This window comes from Anolis carolinensis, chromosome 1 (assembly GCF_035594765.1).
Source record: "Anolis carolinensis isolate JA03-04 chromosome 1, rAnoCar3.1.pri, whole genome shotgun sequence".
In the NCBI taxonomy this organism is placed as follows: Eukaryota; Metazoa; Chordata; class Lepidosauria; order Squamata; family Dactyloidae; genus Anolis; species Anolis carolinensis.
Window position 1 is genome coordinate 14114656 of NC_085841.1, and position 23698 is coordinate 14138353.

Here is a 23698-nt window from a genome sequence, read left to right on the forward strand (position 1 = left end):
CATCTCCATTTCTAAGCCGAAGAGCCGGCGTTGTCCGTAGACACCTCCAAGGTCATGTGGCCGGCATGACTGCATGGAGCACCGTTACCTTCCCGCCAGAACGGCACCTATTGATCTACTCACATTGGCATATTTTCGAACTGCTGGGTTGGCAGAAGCTGGAGCTAACAAGCGGGTGCTCATTCCGCTCCGGGGATTTGAACCTGGCACCTTTCGGTCTGCAAGTTCAGCAGCTCAGCGCTTTAACATACTTCGCCACCGGGGTTCCACCAAACACAGCGCCCAAACACGAATCAAGGAACATGAAAGGCACTGTAGTCTAACTCAACCAGAGAAGCCAGCCATAGCAGAGCCCTTGATGAACCAACCTGGACACAGCATATTATTTGAGAACACAGAAATGCTGGACCACTCTCACAACTATCATGTCAGAGTACACAGAGAAGACATTGAAATCCACAAGCATGTGAACCATTTCAACAGAAAGGAGGAAACCATGAAAATAAACAAAATCTGGCTACGTCGGACTGCACAAAGAAGACATTGAAATCCACAAGCATGTGAACCATTTCAACAGGAGGGGGGAAACCATGAAAATGAACAAAATCTGGCTACCAGTATTAAAAAAAAAACTCTAAAATCAGAACAGTAAATAAGGAACAACACTGAAAAGAGAGTCCTTTTGGGCGTCACATCATCTTCCCTCCCAATGCGGGGTGGGTGCCTCCTTGCTCTTGGCGCGCCTCCTCCGCTGCCCTTTCCACGCGTGACGCCGCTGGCTGGCTTTCTCTCTCTCTGTGCCGCGCGTGCCCTGGCCCTGTTCCTTCGCGCGCCCACTCGCCACCCAAGGGGGACACGCGGGGAAGGAGGACGTGGACGAGGAAGAGGAGAGGAAGCATTGCCACTGGTGTTGGTGCTGGTGCTGTGGCGCAGCCAGGCAGGGAGGGCTGCTCTGGCGAGACAGACCCCGGCGCCAAAGCCCACCCTCTGGGCCTCCTCCTCCTCCTCCTCCTCCTCCTCTTAAAGGTGCAGAGCCAGCCCCTCCCGCCCCCGACGCGGCCATGACTTCAGCCCTGGCCCAGGAGCCTTCTCCTCCTTCTCTTCCTCTTCTTCTTCCTCTTCCTTTTTCCCGAAGCAAGGTCTGGGTAAGGAGTGGGCCTCTGTGGGGGACGGGGATGGAGGAGGGAAGGATGGAAGCAGAGATACAGAGAGAGAGGCGATTCTATAGCAGAGATGGATGAGGGATGCACAGATGCATGGACAGAGACACAAATAGAGGCATAGATAGGACAGAGGGATCCACGCAGACAGAGACGGAGGAGGGATGGTCAGAACCATGGATAGATACAACCAGGGACTATCCATTGCCCATGGTTGTATGCATGGATGGATGGAGGGAGGGATGAGGGGTAGAGGGATTTTGAGAACACACCGCAAGTCACTTCTGTCGTGAGAGAATTGGCCCTCTATAGAGGGCCAATTGGACATGATTAAAATTTTATATAATGCGATTTTATTTTGCAGTGGTATCTGTTTTATATGAATTGTTGTTTTTACATTGTTTTTAGGCATTGCATTTTTGCCTATTTATTGTAAGCTGCTTTGAGTCCCCTCGGGGAGAAAGGTGGGGTAAAAGTGATGTAAATAATAAATAAATAAATAAATAAATAAAGACATTGCCCAGGATGTGTTACCGTCCTGCTGAGAGGCTTCTCCCATGTCCCCGCAAGCTGGAGCTGACCAGCAGGAGCTCACCTGTCTTACGGATTCGAAGTGCCAACCTTAAGGGTCGACAACCCAACCTTTAGGTCAGCAGTTCAGCCAGCACAATGGTTTAACTCATTGCCCCATTGCGGCTATTTTAGAACAGTGTTTCTCAACTTGGAGTTCAAGACCCCTGGGGGGGGGTCACAAGGGGCGTTTCAGAGGGGTCACCAAAAACCATCAGAAAATACATATTTCTGATAGTATTAGGAACCCAAATCCCTCCAGTATTTTATGTTTTGTTTTGTTTTTTTCCATGTCAGGGGCAACCAGAGTTGCTTCTGGAGTGAGAGAATTGGCCGTCTGCAAGGACGTTGCCCAGGGGACGCCTGGATGTTTTGATGTTTTACCGTCCTTGTGGGAGGCTTCTCTCATGTCTCCGCATGGAGCTGGAGCTGATAGAAGGAGCTCATCCACGCTCTCCCTGGGTGGGATTCGAACCTGGCAGCCTTCAGGTCAGCAACCCAACCTTCAAGTCACAAGGCTTTTATTCCCTAGGCCATCAGAGGCTCCAGTATTTTATGTTGGTCATGGGGGTTCTGTGTGGGAAGTTTGGCCCAATTCAATCATTGGTGGGGTTCAAAATGCTCCTTGATTGTAGATGAACTTTAAATCCCATCAATTACAACTCCCAGATGACAAAATCAATCCCACCCCAACCCCACCAGTATTGGGCATATCGGGTATTTGTGCCAAATTTGGTCCAGTGGATGAAAATTCATCCTGCATATCAGATATTTACATTATGATTCATAACAGTAGCAAAATGACAGTTATGAAGTAGCAAAGAAAATAATTTTATGGTTGGGGGGTGACCACAACATGAGGACTGTATTAGGGGGTTGCAGCATTAGGAAGGTTGAGAACCACTGTGAAGGATGATGGTTGGATGGGCTCTGATCCATCATCCAGGCAGAGGCCACGACGGGCTGCTGGAGAGAAGGATACTTCATTTTTAGGGGGTGGAGAGTGGGTTAAAGGAGTAAAACTATTTTCCCCTGTGTCCCTGTTATTTCCCCTACCCATGTCCCATCCTGGAAACAGCCCTCCTTTATGATATGGGGAGAGGGGGGAATAACCAGTGAACACAGGGGAAAATGGGTTTCCTCCTTCAACTCCTCATCATAAAATGAAGTATCCTTCTCTCTCTAGTGGCCTCTGGATAATGGAACAGTACCGGTAAATGCAATAGAGCAGTGGTTCTCAACCTGTGGGTCCCCAAATGTTTTGGCCTACAACTCCCAGAAATCCCAGCCAGTTTATCAGCTAATAGGATTTCTGGGAGTTGAAGGCCAAAACATCTGGGGACCCACAGGTTGAGAATCACTGCAAATAGAGGGATGGCATGGAGAGGGATGGATAGATAATAGAAGGATGAATGGAGGGACAGATGGATAGATAGTAGATACAAAGATGGAAGGCTGGATGGATACATAGAGGGATACAGGGATATATAACCACTCTGAATCTTCTTCGATGGTAAGATAAAGCAGGGAAAAATGTAGTAAGTAAATATATTAGTAAATAAATAAATATAGAAGGAGGTATGTATAAAAGGGATTAATGGATAAGAATGGAGGGATTCATTGATATATGGATAGATACAGTAGAGTCTCACTTATCCAAGCCTCGCTAATCCAAGTTTCTGGATTATCCAAGCCATTTTTGTAGTCAATGTTTTCAATATATCATGATATTTTGGTGCTAAATTTGTAAATACAGTAATTACAACATAACATTACTGCGTATTGAACTACGCAAATTTGTTGTATAACTTGATGTTTTGGTGCTTAATTTGTAAAATCATAACCTAATTTGATGTTGAATAGGCTTTTCCTTAATCCCTCCTTATTATCTAAGATATTCGCTTATCCAAGCTTCTGCTGGCCCGTTTAGCTTGGATAAGTGAGACTCTACTGTACCTATATGATATATAGAAGGATGGGTGGGTGCATAGAGGGATGGAAGGCTATTTAAATTGCCTCTGCCTCTGTCTCTGTCTCTGTTCTATGTTTATATGACATTGAATGTTTGCCTTATATGTGTACAATGTGATCCACCCTGAGTCCTCTTCGGGGTGAGAAGGGCGGAATATAAATACTACAAATAAATAAATAAATATTTAGGAGATGGGAGCTGTATAGAGAGATGAAGCAATGCATAGATAGAGGGGCGGTTGGATAGAGAGAAGGATGAGTGTATTGCCAAATGCATAGATACATAGATGGAGGCATGGAGGGATGGACAGATGGAGGGGGCCTCGGCTTCTCCTGCTGGCCTCCTGGCACTGGCTGTGGAGGATCATGCAGATCCCTTGAAATGCAAGGCTCTTTCCCTCCTCTGTGGAAACTGGGTTCTCCAGTGTGATATTTTTATAGTTAGTTTCCTCCAGTCATGCTGGAAGAACGAGAGGTTTCAAGAGACACCATCTCTCCAGGATTCTTTGTGCCTCCAGTATGGTTATATGGTGAACTCCCAGCAAATGTTGACCATGGAGTCCTGCTGGAAGACTTAGAAATTATTTATTTGCAGCTTCACATTTGTCTTGTGCCTCTAACCCAGGCATGGACAAACTTTGACCCTCCAGCCACTAGGAATTGTGGGAGTTGAAGTCCAAAACACCTGGAGGGCCAAAGTTTTCCCATGCCTGCTCTAACCCCAGTGAATGTGAAGGGCTGGCTGTATTTTAACCTCTGTTTCTTCCTTTCCCCCAAGAATTAAAAATCAAAGTATTTGTAAATTGAAGTAAGAAATTGTGGCTTCAGATTTTTCAAAAATTGGGTGCAACACCCACAATTCCTCACTATGTTTTTGTTAGGTCTTGGCCAGACATATTCAGGGGGGATGCAGTTGTGTCCCTTGGTGTAAATGGTCTTTGCTATTGGACTTGAAACACAAGCGATTTTATGTGAAAAAAACTCCAGCAAGTAGCTGTTTGTATACGAACTTCTTTGGATCCAAATATCTAGTTTTGTTGTCTCTATATATGTTTCAAAATAGGCTTGAGAACTATGAATACTTTTCAATAAAGTTATCAACATTGGCCCCAAGATCGCTCTTATACATTTAAGGACTACTTTCTTTTGCTCATTTAGCAGACTTGATAGTTCAAGAGAACACAGCTATTAAAGATGCATAAATGCTAGATATTATCTCTCCTTAAATTATTGTTGGCTTAAGGGGAATTATGTTTGTGCCCACAGACTTCATCCACCATGGATCTCAAATTTCTAACGTGAGATGCTGAAGTGCCGGTGCAGAGGAGCATCTCTTCCTGTGAGAATGAACCTGACAGAGTGGTCGGAGGCGAGATGGAGAGATCACCCCAATTCCTCCTCACAACTGCCTCCGCACCCTTGGAGAGGCAACAACACCTTTTCTTTCCAAGGGGATCTCCAGGAGATCATCCACACGGCCACTCTGGTGACATGTACGCTCCTGTTGGCGGTCATCTTCTGCCTGGGTTCCTACGGCAACCTCATTGTCTTCTTGTCCTTCTTTGACCCAGCCTTCCGTAAGTTCAGGACCAACTTTGACTTCATGATCCTCAACCTGTCCTTCTGTGACCTCTTCATCTGTGGAGTGACCGCCCCCATGTTCACCTTCGCTCTCTTCCTGGACTCTGCAGCTGGGATCCCTGATGCGTTCTGCTTCACCTTCCACCTCACCAGCTCTGGCTTCATCATCATGTCTCTCAAGACGGTGGCTGTTATAGCCTTGCACCGGCTACGCATGGTGTTAGGGAAGCAGCCCAACCGGACCACCTCTTTCCCTTGCACTCTCCTGCTCACGCTCCTCCTGTGGGCCACAAGCTTCACTCTTGCCACCCTGGCCACCATGAGGACCCATAAATCCCGACTCTGCCTTCCCATCTCCAGCCTGGTCAACGGTGAAGGCAACATCATCCCTTACTTGTATGTCATTGACTTCATTTGCTGTGTGGCAGTGGTTTCGGTCTCATACATCATGATCGCCCAGGCCTTGAGAAGGAATGCCCAAGTACGGAAGTGCCCACCTGTCATCACAGTGGATGCCTCCAGGCCTCAGCCTTTCAATGGGCCACTTGCTGCTGGATGTGCGGATGGCGTACAGTGTGCTGTGCCAGCACTGTACAGAAATCAAAACTATAACAAACTGCAGCACATCCAGACCCATGCCTACACAAAGAACCCAGGCCCACTGTCTGCCCCGGCAGCCAGGCGGTTCCAGCTGGTCTCCACAGTTAATTTGTCCACAGTCAAGGACTCTAAAGCTGTAGTGACGTGTGTTGTCATTGTCCTTTCTGTTTTGGTCTGCTGCCTCCCTTTGGGCATCTCTTTAGTGCAAGATGTTCTGTCCAGGAACAGTGGCTTTATCCTCTACCAATTTGAATTGTGTGGATTTACACTCATCTTTTTCAAATCTGGATTAAACCCTTTTATATACTCCCGTAACAGTGCTGGGTTGAGGAGGAGGGTCCTTTGGTGCCTCCAGTACTTCACTCTTGTCTTCTTCTGTTGCAAGCAGAAAACCAGGCTCCGGGCCATGGGTAAAGGGAGCCTGGAGGCCAACAGAAACAAGTCATCCCATCACGAGACCAACTCAGCGTACATGCTGTCTCCAAAGCCCCAGAAGAAGTTTGTGGACCAAGCGTGTGGCCCTAGTCACTCTAAAGAGAGCGTGCTGAGTCCTAAAGGGTCTGGTGGCCACCAGCATTATGGAGGCCAGAGTAGCTCCACCCCCATGAACACTCGCATTGAACCTTATTATAGCATTTATAACAGCTGCCCATCCCAAGAAGTGAGCACACCCAACAGCTTGCAGCCAACAAACTCTCCGTTCGGGTTCGCCAAGTCTTACATTGCCATGCACTATCGCACAACTAATGACCTTGTGCGGCATTATGACAGTACTTCTGCTAAGCAGATACCGGTTCCCTCTGTGTAGGTGAGGTGGAACCAAGGATGGTTTCATATTCTACCACAGTGGTGGTCACCTTTTCTGTGTATTGGCGGGAGGAGCTTGCCATGAATTGGCCAAAGTTTGAGATCTGCCAATGCATGAGCCTCTCTCGGCTTTGAGTTAATTTTGCCCAAACAGGCAAGTAGTTAGCTCACAAGAAGTAGATAGGATTCCACGTCTAACTCTGTGCCACAGCTAGGCTTCCAAGCTTTCCCGTTCCCATCTGGGCAATGTGTAATTTGTGCTGTAGAACCTATGTCCTGTGATGTCACTCAATGTCTGTTTCTTCTTTTTTTAAAAAAATGTCTAGTTTCTTGTTGCCAGTAAGTGTTATACAGTGGGCTCTTGGTATCTGCTGTGGTTTGGTTTCGGGGCCCTCTGTAAGTACCAAAATCCATGGATGCTCAAGTCCCTTTATGTACAATGACATAGTAAAATGGTGTCCCTTTATAAAATGTCAAATTATGATTTGCTTTTTGGATTTTTTTTGGAAGGGAATATTTTCAAACCATGGATGTTGGAATCCTTGGGTGCACAACCCATGGAAACAAAGGGCTGATAGTACTCTAACAGTTCCCCCCCCCCCTCGTTTAACACCAGCATATCGGGTTACAGCTGCCTTTTAAAAATTGTTGTTAAAAGAAGTGCCAACGACAAATCAATAGCTAATGGTTCGCTCATTTACAACTGGTATTAGTTTTCTCTTTATAAAATGTTTTCTCAAAAGCGCACACATTTAGCATGAGCAAATCAGGCAGCTTTTAAAAAGGTTTCTCCTCTGTATTGTGTTTTGTTGGTGTTATGGAGAGCATTTTTAAAGGAAAGTCAACAGATTTTTAACTGTATTGGCCTTGAAGTATGTGCAGTGACAAAATAACAGCACCATCCACCACACACATATGTATATGGGAGTTTTGGCTTGAGGTGGAGTCAATATGGCCCATGTGCCAATTTGAGACCCCTCAAAACTGCCAGTACAGAATGGGAAATATTTTTTGGCATTTTTACATCGAATTACCTGTTTGTTGTCTTCAGGTTATTTCTGACTCATGTCATCCATAAGATCACAGAGTTTTCTGGGACTGGGAGTGAGTGGCGAATCTAAGGTTACCCAATGGGTTTCCATGGCCAAGCAGCAAATTGAACCCTGGTCTCCAAAGTCATAGTCCAATGCTCAGTAGACCATGCTGTCTTCCCCTTGTTGTTCTTGGGTTTTGATTTATTTCCTGCCTGGAAAAAAGTTCTCCTGGGCCTAAAACCATGTAGGGAAGATCAAAGCCCGCCCTTCTTTGGGGAAGTTATTTTTGCAAAAAGTTAGAGTCAGTGTGGTATAGTGTTTTGATTAATGGATTAGCACCATAGGCAACCAGGGTTCAAATCGCCTCTTAAGCCAGTGGTTCTCAACCTGTGGGTCCCCAGGTGTTTTGGCCTCCAACTCCCAGAAATCCCAGCCAGTTTGCCAGCTGTTAGGATTTCTGGGAGTTGAAGACCAAAACATCAGGGGACCCACAGGTTGAGAACTACTGGCTGAAACCATGGAAACTCACAGAGTTTGAGAACCACTGGCTTAAGAAGCGATTTGAACCCTGGTCGCCTATGGTGCTAATCCATTAATCAAAACACTATACCACACTGACTAACATTTTGCAAAAATAACTTGTAGTCTTAGAAAAAGACAATGGCAAAACTCCTTTGGAAAGATAATATGCAAAGAAAAATCCATGGTAGTGTGGCTCTAGAGCAGGCATGGGCAAACTTTGGCCCTCCAGTTGTTTTGGCTGTTAAGAATTGTGAGAGTTGGAATCTAAAACAACTGGAGGGCCAAAGTTTGCCCATGCTTGCTCTAGAACAGCATTACTTGGAAATGACCTTAATGCACACAACAGCGGCAGCAACAACAAGGGTAAACGATAGGGGACTATGTGGTTTCTACAGGAAACAAGGCTGCTTCCCCAACTCTAGCAGTTGCCCTCATTAATCTAATGCAGGGGTCCCCAAACTAAGGCCTGGGGGCCGGATGCGGCCCTCCAAGGTCATTTACCTAGCACCTGTCCTAAACTTTAGACTTCTGGGTCTTTGGAGGTCTCTTTGCTTACTTATATCCTTATGAGATCGTCTAGATGGTCTTTGGAGGTCTCTTTGCTTAGCTACAGCCTTATGAGGCCATCTAGATGGCTTTTGGAGGTCCCTTTCCTTACCTATGGTCGTATGAGAAAGTCTAGATGACCTCTGAGGGTCCCTTTCCTTACCCATGGTTTTATGAGATTGTCCAGATGGCCTTTGGGGGCCCCTTTCCTTACCTATGGTCTTATGAGACCATCTAGATGGTCTTTGGAGGTCTCTTGGCTTACCTATGGTCTTATGAGGTCGTCTAGATCAGAGGTCCCCAAACTAAGGCCCATGGGCCCTCCAAGGTCATTGACCTGGCTTCTGTCCTAAACTTTAGACTTAGGGTTGACTTAAGTTTAAAATGACTTGAAGGCACACAACAACAACCATCCTAATTTTGGACTATTTCATCATAGTCCCCCCCCCCCCAAACAGTCTGAGGGACTGTGAATCGGCCCTCCACTTAAAAAGTTTGAGGACCCCTGATCTAATGCACTGAGTTCTTATATTAGGGAACTATGGCTTGGACTGATTCAGAGTGTGGTGGAGTCTCCTTCTCTAGAGTTTTCTAAACAGACACTGGATGTCCATCTGCCAGTAGTGTTTTAATTATAGAATCATAGAATCATCGAGTTGGAAATGACCCCATGGGCCATCTAGTCCAACCCCCTGCCGAGAAATCGCATTCAAACCACCCCTGACAGATGGACATCCAGCTTCTACTTAAAAGCCTCCAAAGAAGGACCCTCCACCACACTCCAGGGCAGAGATTGTGTGTTCCTGCATGGAAAGGAGTTGGACTGGATGGCCCTTGAGGTCTCCTTTAGCTCTATGTTTTTATAGCTCTCTTTCAGACAGAATTATTAGAATCATAACATCATAGAAACATATAGTTTGAAGAGCATCCAGTCCAAGTCCCTACCACTGCTGAGGTAAAGCATGAGCTCATAATGGAAGAGCTGTAGAGAGTGCCAAATAGGGATCTGCAAAGTGGTCATCCATTTCCAGAAGAGTTTAACTACACTGCCCATGCCAGCTGGGGGATGATGAGACTTTTAGTCCAAAATGCTTGCATCTCGCTAAGTTGTCTATCTATTGATGCTTAAGAATACAGCCAACCCTCCACAATCTTTAGGTCTTCCAATCTAAGGTCAGCTTCCACTGGACATTGGCCATAGAGGCATGACAAAGGATCTAGAGCAGTGGTTCTCAGCCTGTGGGTCCCCAGATGTTTTGGTCTTCAACTGCCAGAAATCCCAAAAACAGCTGGTAAACTGGCTGGGATTTCTGGGAGTTGTAGGCCAAAATGCCTGGTGACCCACAGGTTGGGAACCACTGGACTAGAGATTCCTAAAGAGGACACTTAGGATCCTCCAATCACAGCAGAGAGACTAGAGTGGTTGGTGTTTCCTTTAGATCAGGCATGGGCAAACTTTGGCCCTCCAGGTGTTTTGGACTTCAACTCCCACAATTCCTAACAGCCGGTAGGCTTTTAGGAATTGTGGGAGTTGAAGTCCAAAACACCTGGAGGGCCCAAATTTGCCCATGTCTGCTTCAGATTATCCAAGGATCAACCAAGTTCTTACTTTGTTGCTCAACTCAGAGAAGGCGATGCCTCCTCTTTTAATAAGAATCCAATACTTGCCTTGACTCATGGAGGTTGATTTTTTGGGATTAAAAGGTCTTGACTTAGACATTATATACTGTGCTTTTTTGCATCTTTTTAATGCTTCTTTCTATCCTTCCTCTTCCTGTGTTGTACCATATCAGAGTTAGGAGGTATGCTGTCTTGCATGAAATGCACTACAACCGTATTTCTATTCCCTGACTTCACATGCATACATGCAACCACAGACAATAGCAAACACCATTGAAACAAAGGGCTTCTGACCGAAGAATACCAAAGATACTGGTCTTGCAGATACGAGGCTCATGTTGTATACAAAAAATATTGAGGGCAAGGGGGAGGCCTTGAACCTTCCACCTCTTGAATCTTCTACAGTATCGCAGCGGGTTAAACTGCTAGCTGCAGGAAATCTGCTGAATGAAGGTTGTCAGTTCAAAGACATGAGTCGGGGCGAGCTTCAGACTGTCAGCCCTAGCTTCTGCCAACTTAGCATTTTGAAAGCATGCAATGCAAGTAGTTCAATAGGTACCACCTATTGAAGGTAAAAGGATACCTTGTGCAGATATGCAAAAACATGCCAACATAATTGGAGATATAGACAGATAACAGGCTCCTTGACATGGAAAAATGGAACAAGAGCAACTCCCGATGGCTGGAGTTGAGCATTGCCTCCAGACACCAGAGATTTTTAAAAAAGGAAAGACCTTCACCTTTGTCTGTGTATTGTATGTCGTTATGTAAAAAGGCATTGAATGTTTGCCTGATATGTTTTTCTGTAATTTGATCTGAATCCCTCCCGGGAGATAAAGCAGAATATAAATAAAGTATATTATTATTTATAGCAGATGAAGACACAGGAACTTTCCACGTCCACTCATGGAAATGGTACCTTCCAGGAACTACATTGGGTGGGATGTTATTTCTCTCTTTGAGTTCTTGGTACCACATGTGGCAACAGAGGTTTCATTTTTAAGTAGTGTTTGAGATTTCCATGAATCACTTTCTGTGCAAAGCCTGTTTTCCATTCTTACATAATAGACAAACTCTCTGCAAGAGCACACACCTCTTGTTGTCTCATGATGATAAATGTCCCTTTTTGTAATGACCGTCTCTTAGTTGCTCATCTTTACTGGCTTTTATGAAGTACTGTGTCAAATAAATATAAAGAACTCATTTTTGACTGGCTGATAGTAGGCACTGTGAAACATAGCACAGGCGAAACTGAGTATACAAGTGTTTCTCAAAAAATACTGAATATAAGTGATGCATTTTGCCCTTGCAATTTTTGTAATTTTAAACTATTGCAGGAGTGTTAATGCTCTTGGCTTTTGTATTTCTTTGGGAATTTTGGTTTGGGTTTTTTAAGAGTATGCTTTGGGATCATACAAGGATACATAAACATTCATAAAACTCACCCCTACCCTATTCATGTATTCTGCAACAAACAAGATAAACTGTTCTGCGGTGTTTCAAACTCTCTCCTTCCATTTTGTTTGTGTATGTTTTTTTAAAAAAAAAAATGTGTTAGTTTCATTAAAATGCATCTGCCTAAGTGTAGTAACTAAGTGTTGAATTGAGAGGGCAGGGAAGGAAAGAAAGATTGCACACATAAAATAATAGAGGTATAATGAAAACTCACTGTAGAATTAATGCAGTTTGACACGAGATTCAAGAGATTATCCACTGTGCATTAAAGATGCCAGTTTCCTTGCCTTGGGGAGAGCCATAGTTGTGAGTTGGGATTTGTAGTTTGGTGAGGCACCAGCATTCCTGGGCAGAAAAGGATAAAGTTATTGTCAAACGACAACTCCAGTGATTCCATTTGACATGTTTCAGCAGACTATCATCACAGTTATGTGAAATGAAAAAAGCAAACAAACAAGACATCTTTCATAAGTAAATAAAACTATTTTGAATCTTCTAGAGTGCTTCCAGACAGCACTAAATCACTGGTTTTAAACAAGGGAAAAAATCCCAGTACTTCAAAAGAGGTCCACATACAGACCTGTTAGCCCTGGGATTTCTGTCTCCGTTGTCCAGACTTGCTGCTTTGTTTAGATTTTTTATTTCTTCAGGTGCTCTTAAATTACGTGCATAGTAAAGGTTAAGATGAGGAGTCTCCGGTGGCGGAGTGTGTTAAAGCACTGAGCTGCTGAACTTGCAGACCGAAAGATCCCAGGTTCAAATCCGGGGAGCTCCAACTCCTGCTAACCTAGCAGTTCGAAAACATGCAAATGTGAGTAGATCAATAGGTACCGCTCTGGCGGGAAGGTAACGGCGTTCCATGCAGTCATGCCGGCCACATGACCTTGGAGGTATCTACGGACAACGCCGGCTCTTCGGCGTTGTTCATAGCTTTATAAACAAGCACCTTGGTATCCCTATCCTCACACACTCTCTGCTTCATTTGGGAAAACGCTGCACTCGCAGAGCTCAGGTGATGTTGCATTCCAGTGTCAATGTTGACTTTTGTGGAGAGGTGGCTGCCAAGATAGCGGAAATGGTCAACATTTTCTAATGTTATACCATTAAACTGTTTTTCTGGCATTGCAGAGGGATTGGCTGGTGACTGCTGGAAGAGACTGATACAACAACAGTGACTTCTCAATCTGTTGCAGCCTCCTTCCACCTTTACAGTCATTGTAACATGTACCATGTTGTCTTCCGCCTGATCCGCCGTTGAGGTTTTCAGGTCTTCAGATTGTGCTTGGTCTGGAACTTCCCCTGTGGCCTCTCCTGGGAGTGCATGACTCCAGTGGTTGTGCCCACAGGTTCATTGGAGCACGCAAGCCCCCTCACCACGGCAAGGTGACAATCCATCGAGAGTGATACCACAATCTCTACTCCTAATATACTACAAGTGAATTATTTGTTGTCGCACTACTGTAGCCAAGTCCTGTACAACTGTGACCTATAACTCTTAAATACTTCCATATTATTGACAAACTACGGTAGACCCATATAATCAGTGGTTGAATGGTAAGCCAACACATAGGTAAATTCAATTGCTTTAACAGGTCGACTCTAGTCAAGTTTAACAGGAGGATTTAAGCCAATGTCATTATAATGCTTACTAAGAACTCTCCAGACATTACTTGTTTCATAACACCTCTGACAAAGATTTGCCCTTTTACACATACCCACTTCCCCCTTTTTGTTTCAATTCTCTATCTTGCTTTAATTTTTAAAGCAACAATAGCAGAATGGTGAGAGAAGAAATTCAGATTTTGGGTTTTCAGGTTCGTGCAATTCGCTGCAGCAAATAATACAATATAGCAGGATTTTAGTCCAGCTGTTTATCTGTGCCAGACAATAGCAGACAAGATAAACAGCAGTTGTTTCCAGAATCCCCTACTCTGGATGTATGAAAGGCAAAACAGAGAGGCAATGATGGGAGGCCTGTCTTACTAGCTATATAGTACATTAAATAAACACATTTCTATAAGCCTGGTCATCAAAATGGAAATTTTAAGAAAAGTGGAAACTGATGAAAAGTCACCCCTGGCTACAGATGGAAGAAGCTGTCAAGTGGTTTCTAGCAGGTTTGAAATGTCTCTGTTTACTCATGCCAGGCTTACCTGACCTGGTTTCATTTCACATGTGCATATGGTTGGTTTTGAAAGGGCTCAATTATGGTTGCTTTTCTTTTTGATAGGAATCTTGTTTTTCTTCCTCTAGTTCTACATTTTGGGTTAAGGAAGTAATAATCAGGAACACTTTTTTTCATTAATAAAGGGAGAATCTACACTGTAGAATTCATGCAGTTTGATACCACTTTAATTTCCATGACTCAGTGCAATGGAACCATGGGAACTGTAATTTTAAAAGATCTTTAGCCTTCTTTGCCAAAAAGTGCGGGTGACTCACCATACTACAAATCGAAGTAAAACAGTATGAAGTGTTTCACATGCATTAATTCAATTAACATAATAAAGTTAATTCTATGGCATAGCTCAATTCTACTGGTTGTATATTGCAGGAGATGAGCAGTGCAGAAAATGAAGTATTATGGATGAACTCGTATACGAGAAAAGAAAAACACTGAGAATAAAAATGTGGCCGGAATTTGCATCTCAGAAAATGGTTGCCTATGAAGAAATGACTTCAATGAAGACGAAGAATAAAGCAATATAAGCAGATGACTGAGCTCATTTGGAAAGGTTTTGAGAACATGGCCAGAATCCTGTTGGAGATTTATGTATGAATAAACAATATAGTTGTAGTGCTATAGTATGCAGTAAATCTCATTCTCATACTCCCAATTTCAATTTACCAGAAAGCAGCAACTGCAACGGACAAGGGTCTGTTCCCCTATTGCTCCCCTGTGTTGTTCACATTCCCAGCCTGTTAAATGAGCAATTTCTGGTGCAATAGGCAGAAGCAGGTCCCTATTCTCTCTCACATTACAGTTCACTTGCATCTGAGGAGGAATTTGCTAGCCAATTGCTTCCTGATCGACAGGAGGAATCGACAGATCCGTGTGTGAAGTGATTTTAGCTACTACAAGAATTGCGGGTTCGGAGGCCCAATGTACTCAGCTTTCCAGAAGGCCAAATGGGACACAGACAGGTTCAAAGGCAAAATCAGAGGTTTATTCTCAATGACCAGAGAGGATGTCAGCGGAGAAAGCACTCCAAAGAACTAACATTTCAATGTGTGTTGAGAAGGTGAAATTGGCTTGAGGCTTGGGAGACTTTCCCCCCAAAAGTCCTGATCATATCAAGGAAAACAAGAAGAGGGACCTAGGGATTCTGGTGCAAATTCATTATGTGCTCCCCTCACATCTCCCAATTTATTGTGAAATGATTATGGAGATTTAAAGGATCGTTTCCTGGAGTCTAGCTAGGATGCCAGACAACATTCTGAAGTCAATTCACACAGAAATTGCTGAATGGTAAAGGCGAGGTACACTCGCTATATTTGAAATGGAATTGTGCCTATAGAGTTATATAGTTGATATGTTGTATATAATTAATATTTTTTATGTGGGGGGGGGGTCCAATTTCTCGTTAAAACTTGTTGAGCACAGTGACTACTGCCTAGTAAGTGGATATTGGGGTACATTCATATTCCCCCTTTACCTCCTAAACTTGGGTCTATTTTGAGATTGTGAATATTAAACAATTACAAGTGCTTAAGTATATTCATAACTCTCAAACAGGATTCTAGCCATTTTTTTCCAGTTCTTCATGTTTTCCTCAAAACTGATAATAATTGTTCTGCTAGTTCAATATGTTTTTGCTGGTTATTTACTATTTATACCCAACTTTTTCCAAGATTGGAAATCATCTTCTAGTCTAGGTGTGAGGGTCTTCAGCTCCTATCACTTTGTGCCATTGGTTCTTCAAATTAGTTCTGTGTTCAACAAAAGTGTTGTGGCCTTCTTGATATTGTTTGACTCCCAACATTCCTACTCTTAGCTATGCTAATTAGACATTTTGTAACATCAGTCCAACAGTATCTGGAAAAACACATGATTCCCATATTTAGTCTAGATCTTGGACACAATTGAAGTATAATAGCCATAGATCTTTGCTCTATGGTTTATGTCACTCAACCCGAACATGGGTAATGTTTCCTCTTTTTCTGATGTGAAGATATACATTTCTGTTAAACAGTAGCAACCACAATTATTTTATAAAAGAAAGCACTTCATATGTAAATTAGAAAAATAATTTAATTACTAAATCAATATTAAAAGCACTTGTTAGCACAGGAGTTGTTGGAACATCAAATAATTCACAATTCCATCTATTTTTAGAGTAGCCCAAAATTCACATACATACAAAATTATCAGGTAAGAAACAACTGAACCAAAGAACTGTATTAGTGTTATCTAATAACAGTGATATGAGTAAATAAGTATATAAACTGCCCACATTGGCACTGGTTAAAGAGCCCAGTAGAGCAGAGTATAATAATTGCAACATGATACTTCTGAATGATTCAGCACAGAACTTGGAGAAGTTGCTTTGTGAGTGTTATTCTTAAGTAATTTCCAACTTGAGCTTTCCTTGGAAGAGATTTGTGATTGCTTCCTTCTAAGGCAAAGATGATGTGACTTGTTCAAGGTCACCAAAAGAGTTTCTATGGCTGAGTGAACTTTACTCTTGATTCCTAGACTAAAATCGCTACATCATGATGATTCATTTTTATGCTGCACTTCCCCAAATTTCTCAGCTGACAGGTAAGAGCAATAGTCAAAAATATGTACTTTCTCAAGCTCTGATTCATTCCAATGATGCTTCTTAAATGAATTCCCTAGAAATTGTCTATTAGAAATTGTAAGTTTTTTTTGTGTTCCTACTTAATGCTCTTGTAACCTCTAGACCAGGACTTCTTAAACTTTTCCCCTTGGAACCGAAATTTTACATGGCCCTGGATAGTAGATTAGATAGCTATAAAAATCAAACATTTACATATAACAAACCTTGATAAACAAGCTGATTTTCCTTATATGAAGCACAGCTGAAACATCTTCTACAGAGTCCATGGTAGACATTGCACAACAGATTTGTGTAAATATAAAAAACAGACATTCAGTGATGGACAGTGATGGACAGAGAAATGTAATGTTGGCAATGTTTTCAAGATCCCAATCCTAAGCTAAGGGGATCTCATTTGGGGCCAGGTTTCACATTTTAAGAAGCAGTGCTCTTGAGAACGTTTAACTATACTTAGAAGAAACCCCAAACAGTCAATGAAAAACCAAGTAAGCCAACGTCTCAACAAGAAGCACCCTATGAATAAAGTCACAATCTCAATTGCATGTCATCCATCATTTAATGCAGCTCGATTGTTTCATCCAGCACCATGGGCTCATTGGTTGTTTTCAGGACAGCGTTCAACTGGCACCAGAAGAGTTTTTGTTTGTGTTCCTCCGAGCTCCACTTCAGATAGGTTTTCCTTTTCAATAGCTTTCTAAGTTTACTAAATTTCTGAGGAACGCTGTTGGGAGGGAGGTCCTCCAGCACTATCATAATGAGAGAGTCTTGGTTTTCATTCAGGACCCGGTGTTCAGCAAAGTAGAGTTCATACTGGCACCAGCAACTGTTGACAAAGCTAGGCGACAACACAAAAAGGACTTTATGGCTGTTCTCAATGCAATGGAAAATGTTCCCAAGAACTGGGTGGCCTGGAAGGAAGTCCCGCTCATGGTAACATACTCTATAATTATTGGCTTCCAGATTTTTCAGCAGGATCTCTTTTGTCCAGGGTGCATCATTTTCACTGTATGAGACAAAGGCGTCATACAATTTGTCTTCGGGACTCTTCTGGTACTGCTTCCTCTTGGCCATGCACCAGTACCAGCCCATCTTAATATACCAAGGCCCATGGAAACGCCAACAGAGGACAGTGATAACGGTCATAAACATAGCGGCCACAATGGCAGTAATCCCCATTTGAAGGCCAAGAGAACAATAGAGGATTGTCAGGTTGCTGTTTTCAACCAAAAGACCTCGCTTTTGGAGTGGGAAACTGCACTTCAGGGCCTCTCGTCCATGTATCTGTACATTTGGGCTAGCAAGGTATGTGTTGGCAAACCAATACAAGTCACAGTTACAGAAAAAATGCTTCCCTTGAGCCATCAAAACCCTCAGGTTTCTCAAACGGCCAAAGGTTTCCTCCATGATGATAGTAATGGCATTGTTGCTTATGTCCAACTCAAGCAAAGATTCGGGCAGCGAGCCTGGCTGCAAGAAGGAGATCTTGTTTCCTGACAAATTCAGAAATTTCAGTTCTGGCAGAAATGTCCCCATCTCGTCATGTAACTCTGTGATTAAATTATGGCTTGCGTCTAAGTTGCTGAGGGAGGGGTGAGATGTGTTGACGTTCAGCTGCATTATGACATTTCCAGAAATGTTCAAACTTTTTAATTTTGAGTGTGCACCAAGGAAAGGCATCCGTCGTATTTTATTTTTACTAATATCGAATTCTTCTAGTGAGTAGGGAACATGCTTTGGGGAAATATCTTCTATTTTGTTGTTTGGAATGTTAACTACTGTCAAATTGGAGATGAATTTAAGGTTTGCCATAGCTTTGATGTTACTATTGCTTAAATCCAGGCGTTGCAAAGTAGTTGGCAGGCCTGGGAATGAATTCATGGGGTTATTGCTAAGGTCCAGAAACAACAGTTGGCCCACTTTCTGTGCAAACCATTCTGGAAGTTCTACGATGGAACAGTTCGACAATACTAGATGCTTTACTCTGTGGGGGAGGCTTTCAATGAGGCTGTGTTTTGGCAAATCAACATACGAAACGGATGAGGTGCCCACATCACCAATTAACACGGACTGAAGTGTTTTCACAGTGTATACAAACTGGTTCCCTTGGAGATAAATCTCTTCCATGTTTGAAAAAAGTATGGCAAACTCTTGTGGTATTCTGTCAATTTGGGTGAAAGATAAATCAATCCCTTTGAGGCTTTGAGGGAGACAGAGGTCACTCAAAGTTTTTAAAGGATTGTGGCTGAGATTTAAAAATATCAGCTTGCTTTCTTCCAGATCCTGGATCTCTTCGGCGCACATAGCATTGAATGTTAAGTTGTTACAACTCAAATCTATAGCACGCACATTCTTCATATTGAGGAACAGTAAAATTAGGATGATGAGATCTCCTTCCAGGTTATTGTGGCTGGCATTAAGTACTTGGATTTTGTCCAGTGTAGCCCAGCAAGGCCCAGATTCAATTGTCACTCTCAATTCCTTCTCAGACAAGTTTCTGTTTGATAGGTCTAAAATGCCATTCATTGAGATTCCACATCCTTCTGGCTTCATTGCCACTGAAGGTGAAGGTGTGTCATTGTGTTTTCTGTGATCCACAGCTTTCAACTTCAGCACTGGTTCCTCATGTAAATTGTGTTTTCTTGGTTCAAGAGACATTCTTGCATTCAGTAATGGTTGATCCTTTGATGAATCCATCACTTCCATTATTTCTGTGTGCTTCTGAGTGTACAGTTCATCCACTTGGTAGTCTGTTGAATTTAGTATGGAGCTCCTGTTCTGCAGTGGGTTTAAACTTTCAAGAGTCTTGCTGCGGTCTGTCATCTTCTTGTTCACGTTTTTCATGGTACTTTGCAAGGAACCCAAACTTTGCTGAAGAGTTTGTTGTTTAGTTACTGAAGAATAGTTGAATGTGTGATGACCAGAGGGTTTGGAAACGTAGATTTGAGCCTCTGGATTTTGAAATTCACTTTCCCCATGACAGGAGAGAATGATGAGGCAGAAATACAGACTGTGGATGAAAGTTCCCATCCTGGAACAAAGGAAAAAACAAAGGAGCAATTCTTTAACCACCTTGTAGCACATGTAAATTGGAACTATGAGAAATGTTTTTGTGGTTATATTGAACGACAGTGATAATTTTACACAAATTACACAAAATAATACATTTCTGCTCACACATTTTATAGACAGTCGTGGTGTCACCCTTCATTCGATGGTGTCACTCAGTGTAGTTCTTACTTTGTTCACCCTCTTAGAGACACCATTGGTCAAAAAACTCGTGGTGATGGAAAAAATTTTATCAGTAGATTAAAGTGGAGGAAGACTTTAAGTATTTAATCTGTAGGGTCTGGACAAATCAGGAAAGCTATTTGGGCCTGTAAGGAGAAGAAGCAAAAAGGGAAGCTCAGTTTGCGTAAGGAAACTTCCTCTTATGCAACTTTAATGGATGTAATGACTGTCCATTGATAGTTGTTCTATATTTGGTTTTCTAGCCATGACAAGAAAGTACTTTTATGTAATCATTACCTCACTTTAATGAGAAAGACAACTTGAGGATTGCAGGGTTTTTGTACATTTTCCGGGCTGTATGACCATGTTCCAGAAGTATTCTCTCCTGACGTTTCGCCCACATCTATGGCAGGCATCCTCAGAGGTTGTGAAGTATGGAGATGTGGGCGAAACGTCAGGAGAGAATGCTTCTGGAACATGGCCATACAGCCCGGAAAACATACAACAACCCTGAGATCCCGGCCATGAAAGCCTTCGACAACAACTTGAGGATTGTCTTTCCAAAAGAAACACATTTCCTATATCCCTATATATCGAAAAGTAATAGCAATTGAATGAAGCATTCACAGATATAAACAAAAAAGTAGGCACCAAAAGGTTCCAAAAGGCCTCAATTTCACAACTGTGTTTCAGAGGGAATACTTTGACTCCTGGTATAAGTGGTTTTAGGGATACATCTTACCTAAATGACTTATCCATTTGTTAGCACCCAGCCAAATGCAGATCTCTATACAAATGTTCTCTATGTAATTTCATAAACAGCAAGAATGGTCTAAGGATGGGGCTACATGGCCCCTGATACTGTTCCCCTGCCCCAGACCTTGACCTCTCTCACTACAAAATGGGGGTGAATTGCATCTCCTGGAATGCCTCACAACCTCTGAGGATGCCTGCCATAGATGTGGGCGAAACGTCAGGAGAGAATACTTCTGGAACATGGCCATACAGCCCAGAATACATACAACAATCCCATCTCCTGGAAGTTTCTAAGCTTCACTTTGTGGAGCCGCAATGGCACAACGGGTTAAACCAGTGCTTCTCAACCTGTGAGTCCCCAGATGTTTTGGCCTCCAACTTCCAGAAATCCTAACAGCTGATAAACTGGCTGGAATTTCTGGGAGTTGTAGGCCAAAACACCTGGGGACCCACAGATTGAGAACCACTGTGTTAAACCCTTGTGTTGGCTGAACTGCTGACCTGAAGATTGGGTTGCTGACCTGAAGGTTGCCGGTTAGAATCTGTGAGACGGGGTGAGCTCCCGTTTCAGCTCTAGCTTGCAGAGACACAAGAGAAGCCTCCCAGCAGAATGGAAAGATATCCGGGTGTCCCCTGGATAATGTCTCTGTAGACGGCCAATCCTTTCACACCAGAAGTGACTTGCCTCAAGTAACTTTTGACATTAAAAAAACTTTGTAAGTATAATAGATTTTTCAAAACTAGAATTGCATTTCAGTCCATTTCCACCAATTGAGTGTCTGGAGCCCCAAGTAACTAAACCTGGTCCCTGGAGAGGCTACAGTTGCCCACTAACTGGGAAACAACATGGGAGACAAAATAAAATTTTGTGGATATATACATGTATTTCTTTCTTCTTCTTCTTCTTCTTCTTCTTTTAGAATTACTCTTATTATTGATTGCTTTAAAGGTATTCTCCTGTAAGCCACTCTGAGATCTCACATATGGTGCAAAATATAAGTATTTTAAATACAGTAGAGTCTCACTTATCCAAGCTAAATGGGCCGGCAGAACCTTGGATAAGCAAGTATCTTGGATAATAAGGAGGGATTAAGGAAAAGCCTATTAAAAAAATAAAATAATAATAAAACTTTATTTATACCCCACCACCATCTCCACGCGGGGACATCAAATTAGGTTATGATTTTACAAATTAAACTCCAAAACATAATGTTATACAACAAATTTGACAGAAAAAGTATTTCAATACGCAGTAATGTTATGTTGTGATTACTGTATTTATGAATTTAGCACCAAAATATCATGATATATTGAAAACATTGACTACAAAAATGCTTTGGATAATCCAGAACCTTGGATAAGCGAGTCTTGGATAAGTGAGACTTTACTGTAGATTTATAAAGGAGCCCTGGTGGCAAAGTGCATTAAAGCGCTGAGCTGCTGAACTTGCAGACCGAAAGGTCCCAGGTTCAAATCCAGGGAGCGGAGTGAGCGCCCACTGTTAGCTCCAGCTCCTGCCAACCTAGCAGTTCGAAAACATGCAAATGTGAGTAGATCAATAGGTACCGCTCCGGCGGGAAGGTGACGGCGCTCCATGCAGTCATGCCGGCCACATGACCTTGGAGGGGTCTACGGTCAACGCCGGCTCTTCGGCTGAGAAATGGAGATGAGCACCAACCCCCAGAGTCAGACATGACTGGACTTAACATCAGGGGAAACCTTTACCTTACTACTGTAGATAAATAAACAAATTGGCACAGATTGATATATAGATCAGAGGCTACCATCCAAGTGGCTAAACAGGTTTCCCCATCATCACTTTGTGGAATTGTTTTTCCATGACAATCCAAAAATAGCCAAGCAGTCCAAAAAGAACAGGAAGCTTCTTGGTGCAGATGTGACAAGTTAGAATACTGAATGGTACTAGAAGCAGAAAACTATTGATAGAAAAGGATCAAAAGAAGCACAACATATTTGGCTATATAGAAGGCAGCATTGTGTCCCAGGTGCTATCCATTCGTAATCATCCTTTCTTCCTCACAAGTCTTTCCCTCCCATCTTTAGCTTTCTCATTCGCAGCCTTGAAATAAGCAATGTGCTTACCTTTGAAAGCCACCAGGCTGTGAAGGAGGAGCTTAGAGCCACAGTACTGTTGTGGATGCGACTGCAACACAGCTTGGGCAGATACTTTTTAAATAGTTTGGCTTCCCTCCTACTCAACTGCATCTTGGCCTCTGGGAATCCCCACCGTTCATTCTCGTATGTGAGGAAGGAAGCATTCTTCCAGATGATGGCATGGAGAAGTGCCAGTTTAGAAAGGAGGGAGCAGGTGAGCACTTGGGTTTTCAGGTGAAGCACCTGCAGCTGATTGCAAAGCAAATATTTCTCCCTGGCCTTTTAAAATAAAATGCTGATGGGACTGGGAGATCAGAATTGCATCATGCTTACCTTTCCTTGCTTGCATTCCTTTAGTAACACGAAAGGGAATGATTTACTTAGTTCCTGATGTCACTGTCATTAGGGAGTGGGGCAAATGCTGGGGAGAGAAAGAGACAGAGAAATAGTGCGCCCCCAAAGATACTCCTTCTGAATCATAGAATCGTGGAACCATAGATTTAGAAGAGGCAGCATGGGACATTTAGTCCAATTACCTGCTGTTATCGAGCCATGGTAACAGCCCCCCACTGATATATAGTTCACCAAGGGCTAACAAATAAATATGATTTTTAATTTTTATTAAAAACCTTTTATGGAGGTCCAGAGTTGCACAAGTTCGAGGCTTCAGAAGATTGAGAACAGAGGCGGCTGTACCCCCATAAACTATATCCTACCTAATTCTTTAATAAATTGGATCTACTTTATGTCTTTGTGTAACTTGCATCTTTTAACAGTGTATCTAAACTGCTTGATAGGAATGTATCACAATGTAGCTTAGAAACTGTCACCCTTCCTTGACCTTGCTAAAATAATCCCCTGGGAATGGAAAAGTTGGGCAAATCCTTCTGGCTATTTCCCAAGCCAGATAATATTCAGATTCATTATATGT

At 42.9% G+C, this 23698-nt stretch overlaps 3 protein-coding genes across 3 annotated transcripts in view; 1 reads left to right on the forward strand and 2 right to left on the reverse strand.

The window, feature by feature from the left end:
* erlec1 (endoplasmic reticulum lectin 1) overlaps positions 1–23698 on the reverse strand; it is a 462586-nt gene that overhangs the window by 413553 nt on the left and 25335 nt on the right. The window lies entirely within an intron of this gene.
* On the forward strand, positions 699–11928 carry gpr75 (G protein-coupled receptor 75). Its single transcript, XM_003216163.4, has 2 exons — positions 699–1145; positions 4968–11928. Exon 2 carries the CDS (start codon positions 5005–5007, stop codon positions 6688–6690), a length of 1686 nt encoding a protein of 561 aa, XP_003216211.1. The 5' UTR covers positions 699–1145; positions 4968–5004; the 3' UTR covers positions 6691–11928.
* LOC100553042 (toll-like receptor 2) lies at positions 16101–22987 on the reverse strand. The gene is made up of 2 exons (XM_008102748.3): positions 22756–22987; positions 16101–19696 (listed from the first exon to the last, which is right to left on the reverse strand). The coding sequence occupies exon 2, from the start codon at positions 19693–19695 to the stop codon at positions 17224–17226; it is 2472 nt and encodes an 823-aa protein (XP_008100955.3). The 5' UTR covers position 19696; positions 22756–22987; the 3' UTR covers positions 16101–17223.

Bases quoted from the DNA above. Each gene is read 5' to 3' on its own strand.
- gpr75 (XM_003216163.4), top strand. From the start codon at position 5,005: ATGCTGAAGTGCCGGTGCAGAGGAGCATCTCTTCCTGTGAGAATGAAC.
- LOC100553042 (XM_008102748.3), bottom strand. From the start codon at position 19,695: ATGGGAACTTTCATCCACAGTCTGTATTTCTGCCTCATCATTCTCTCC.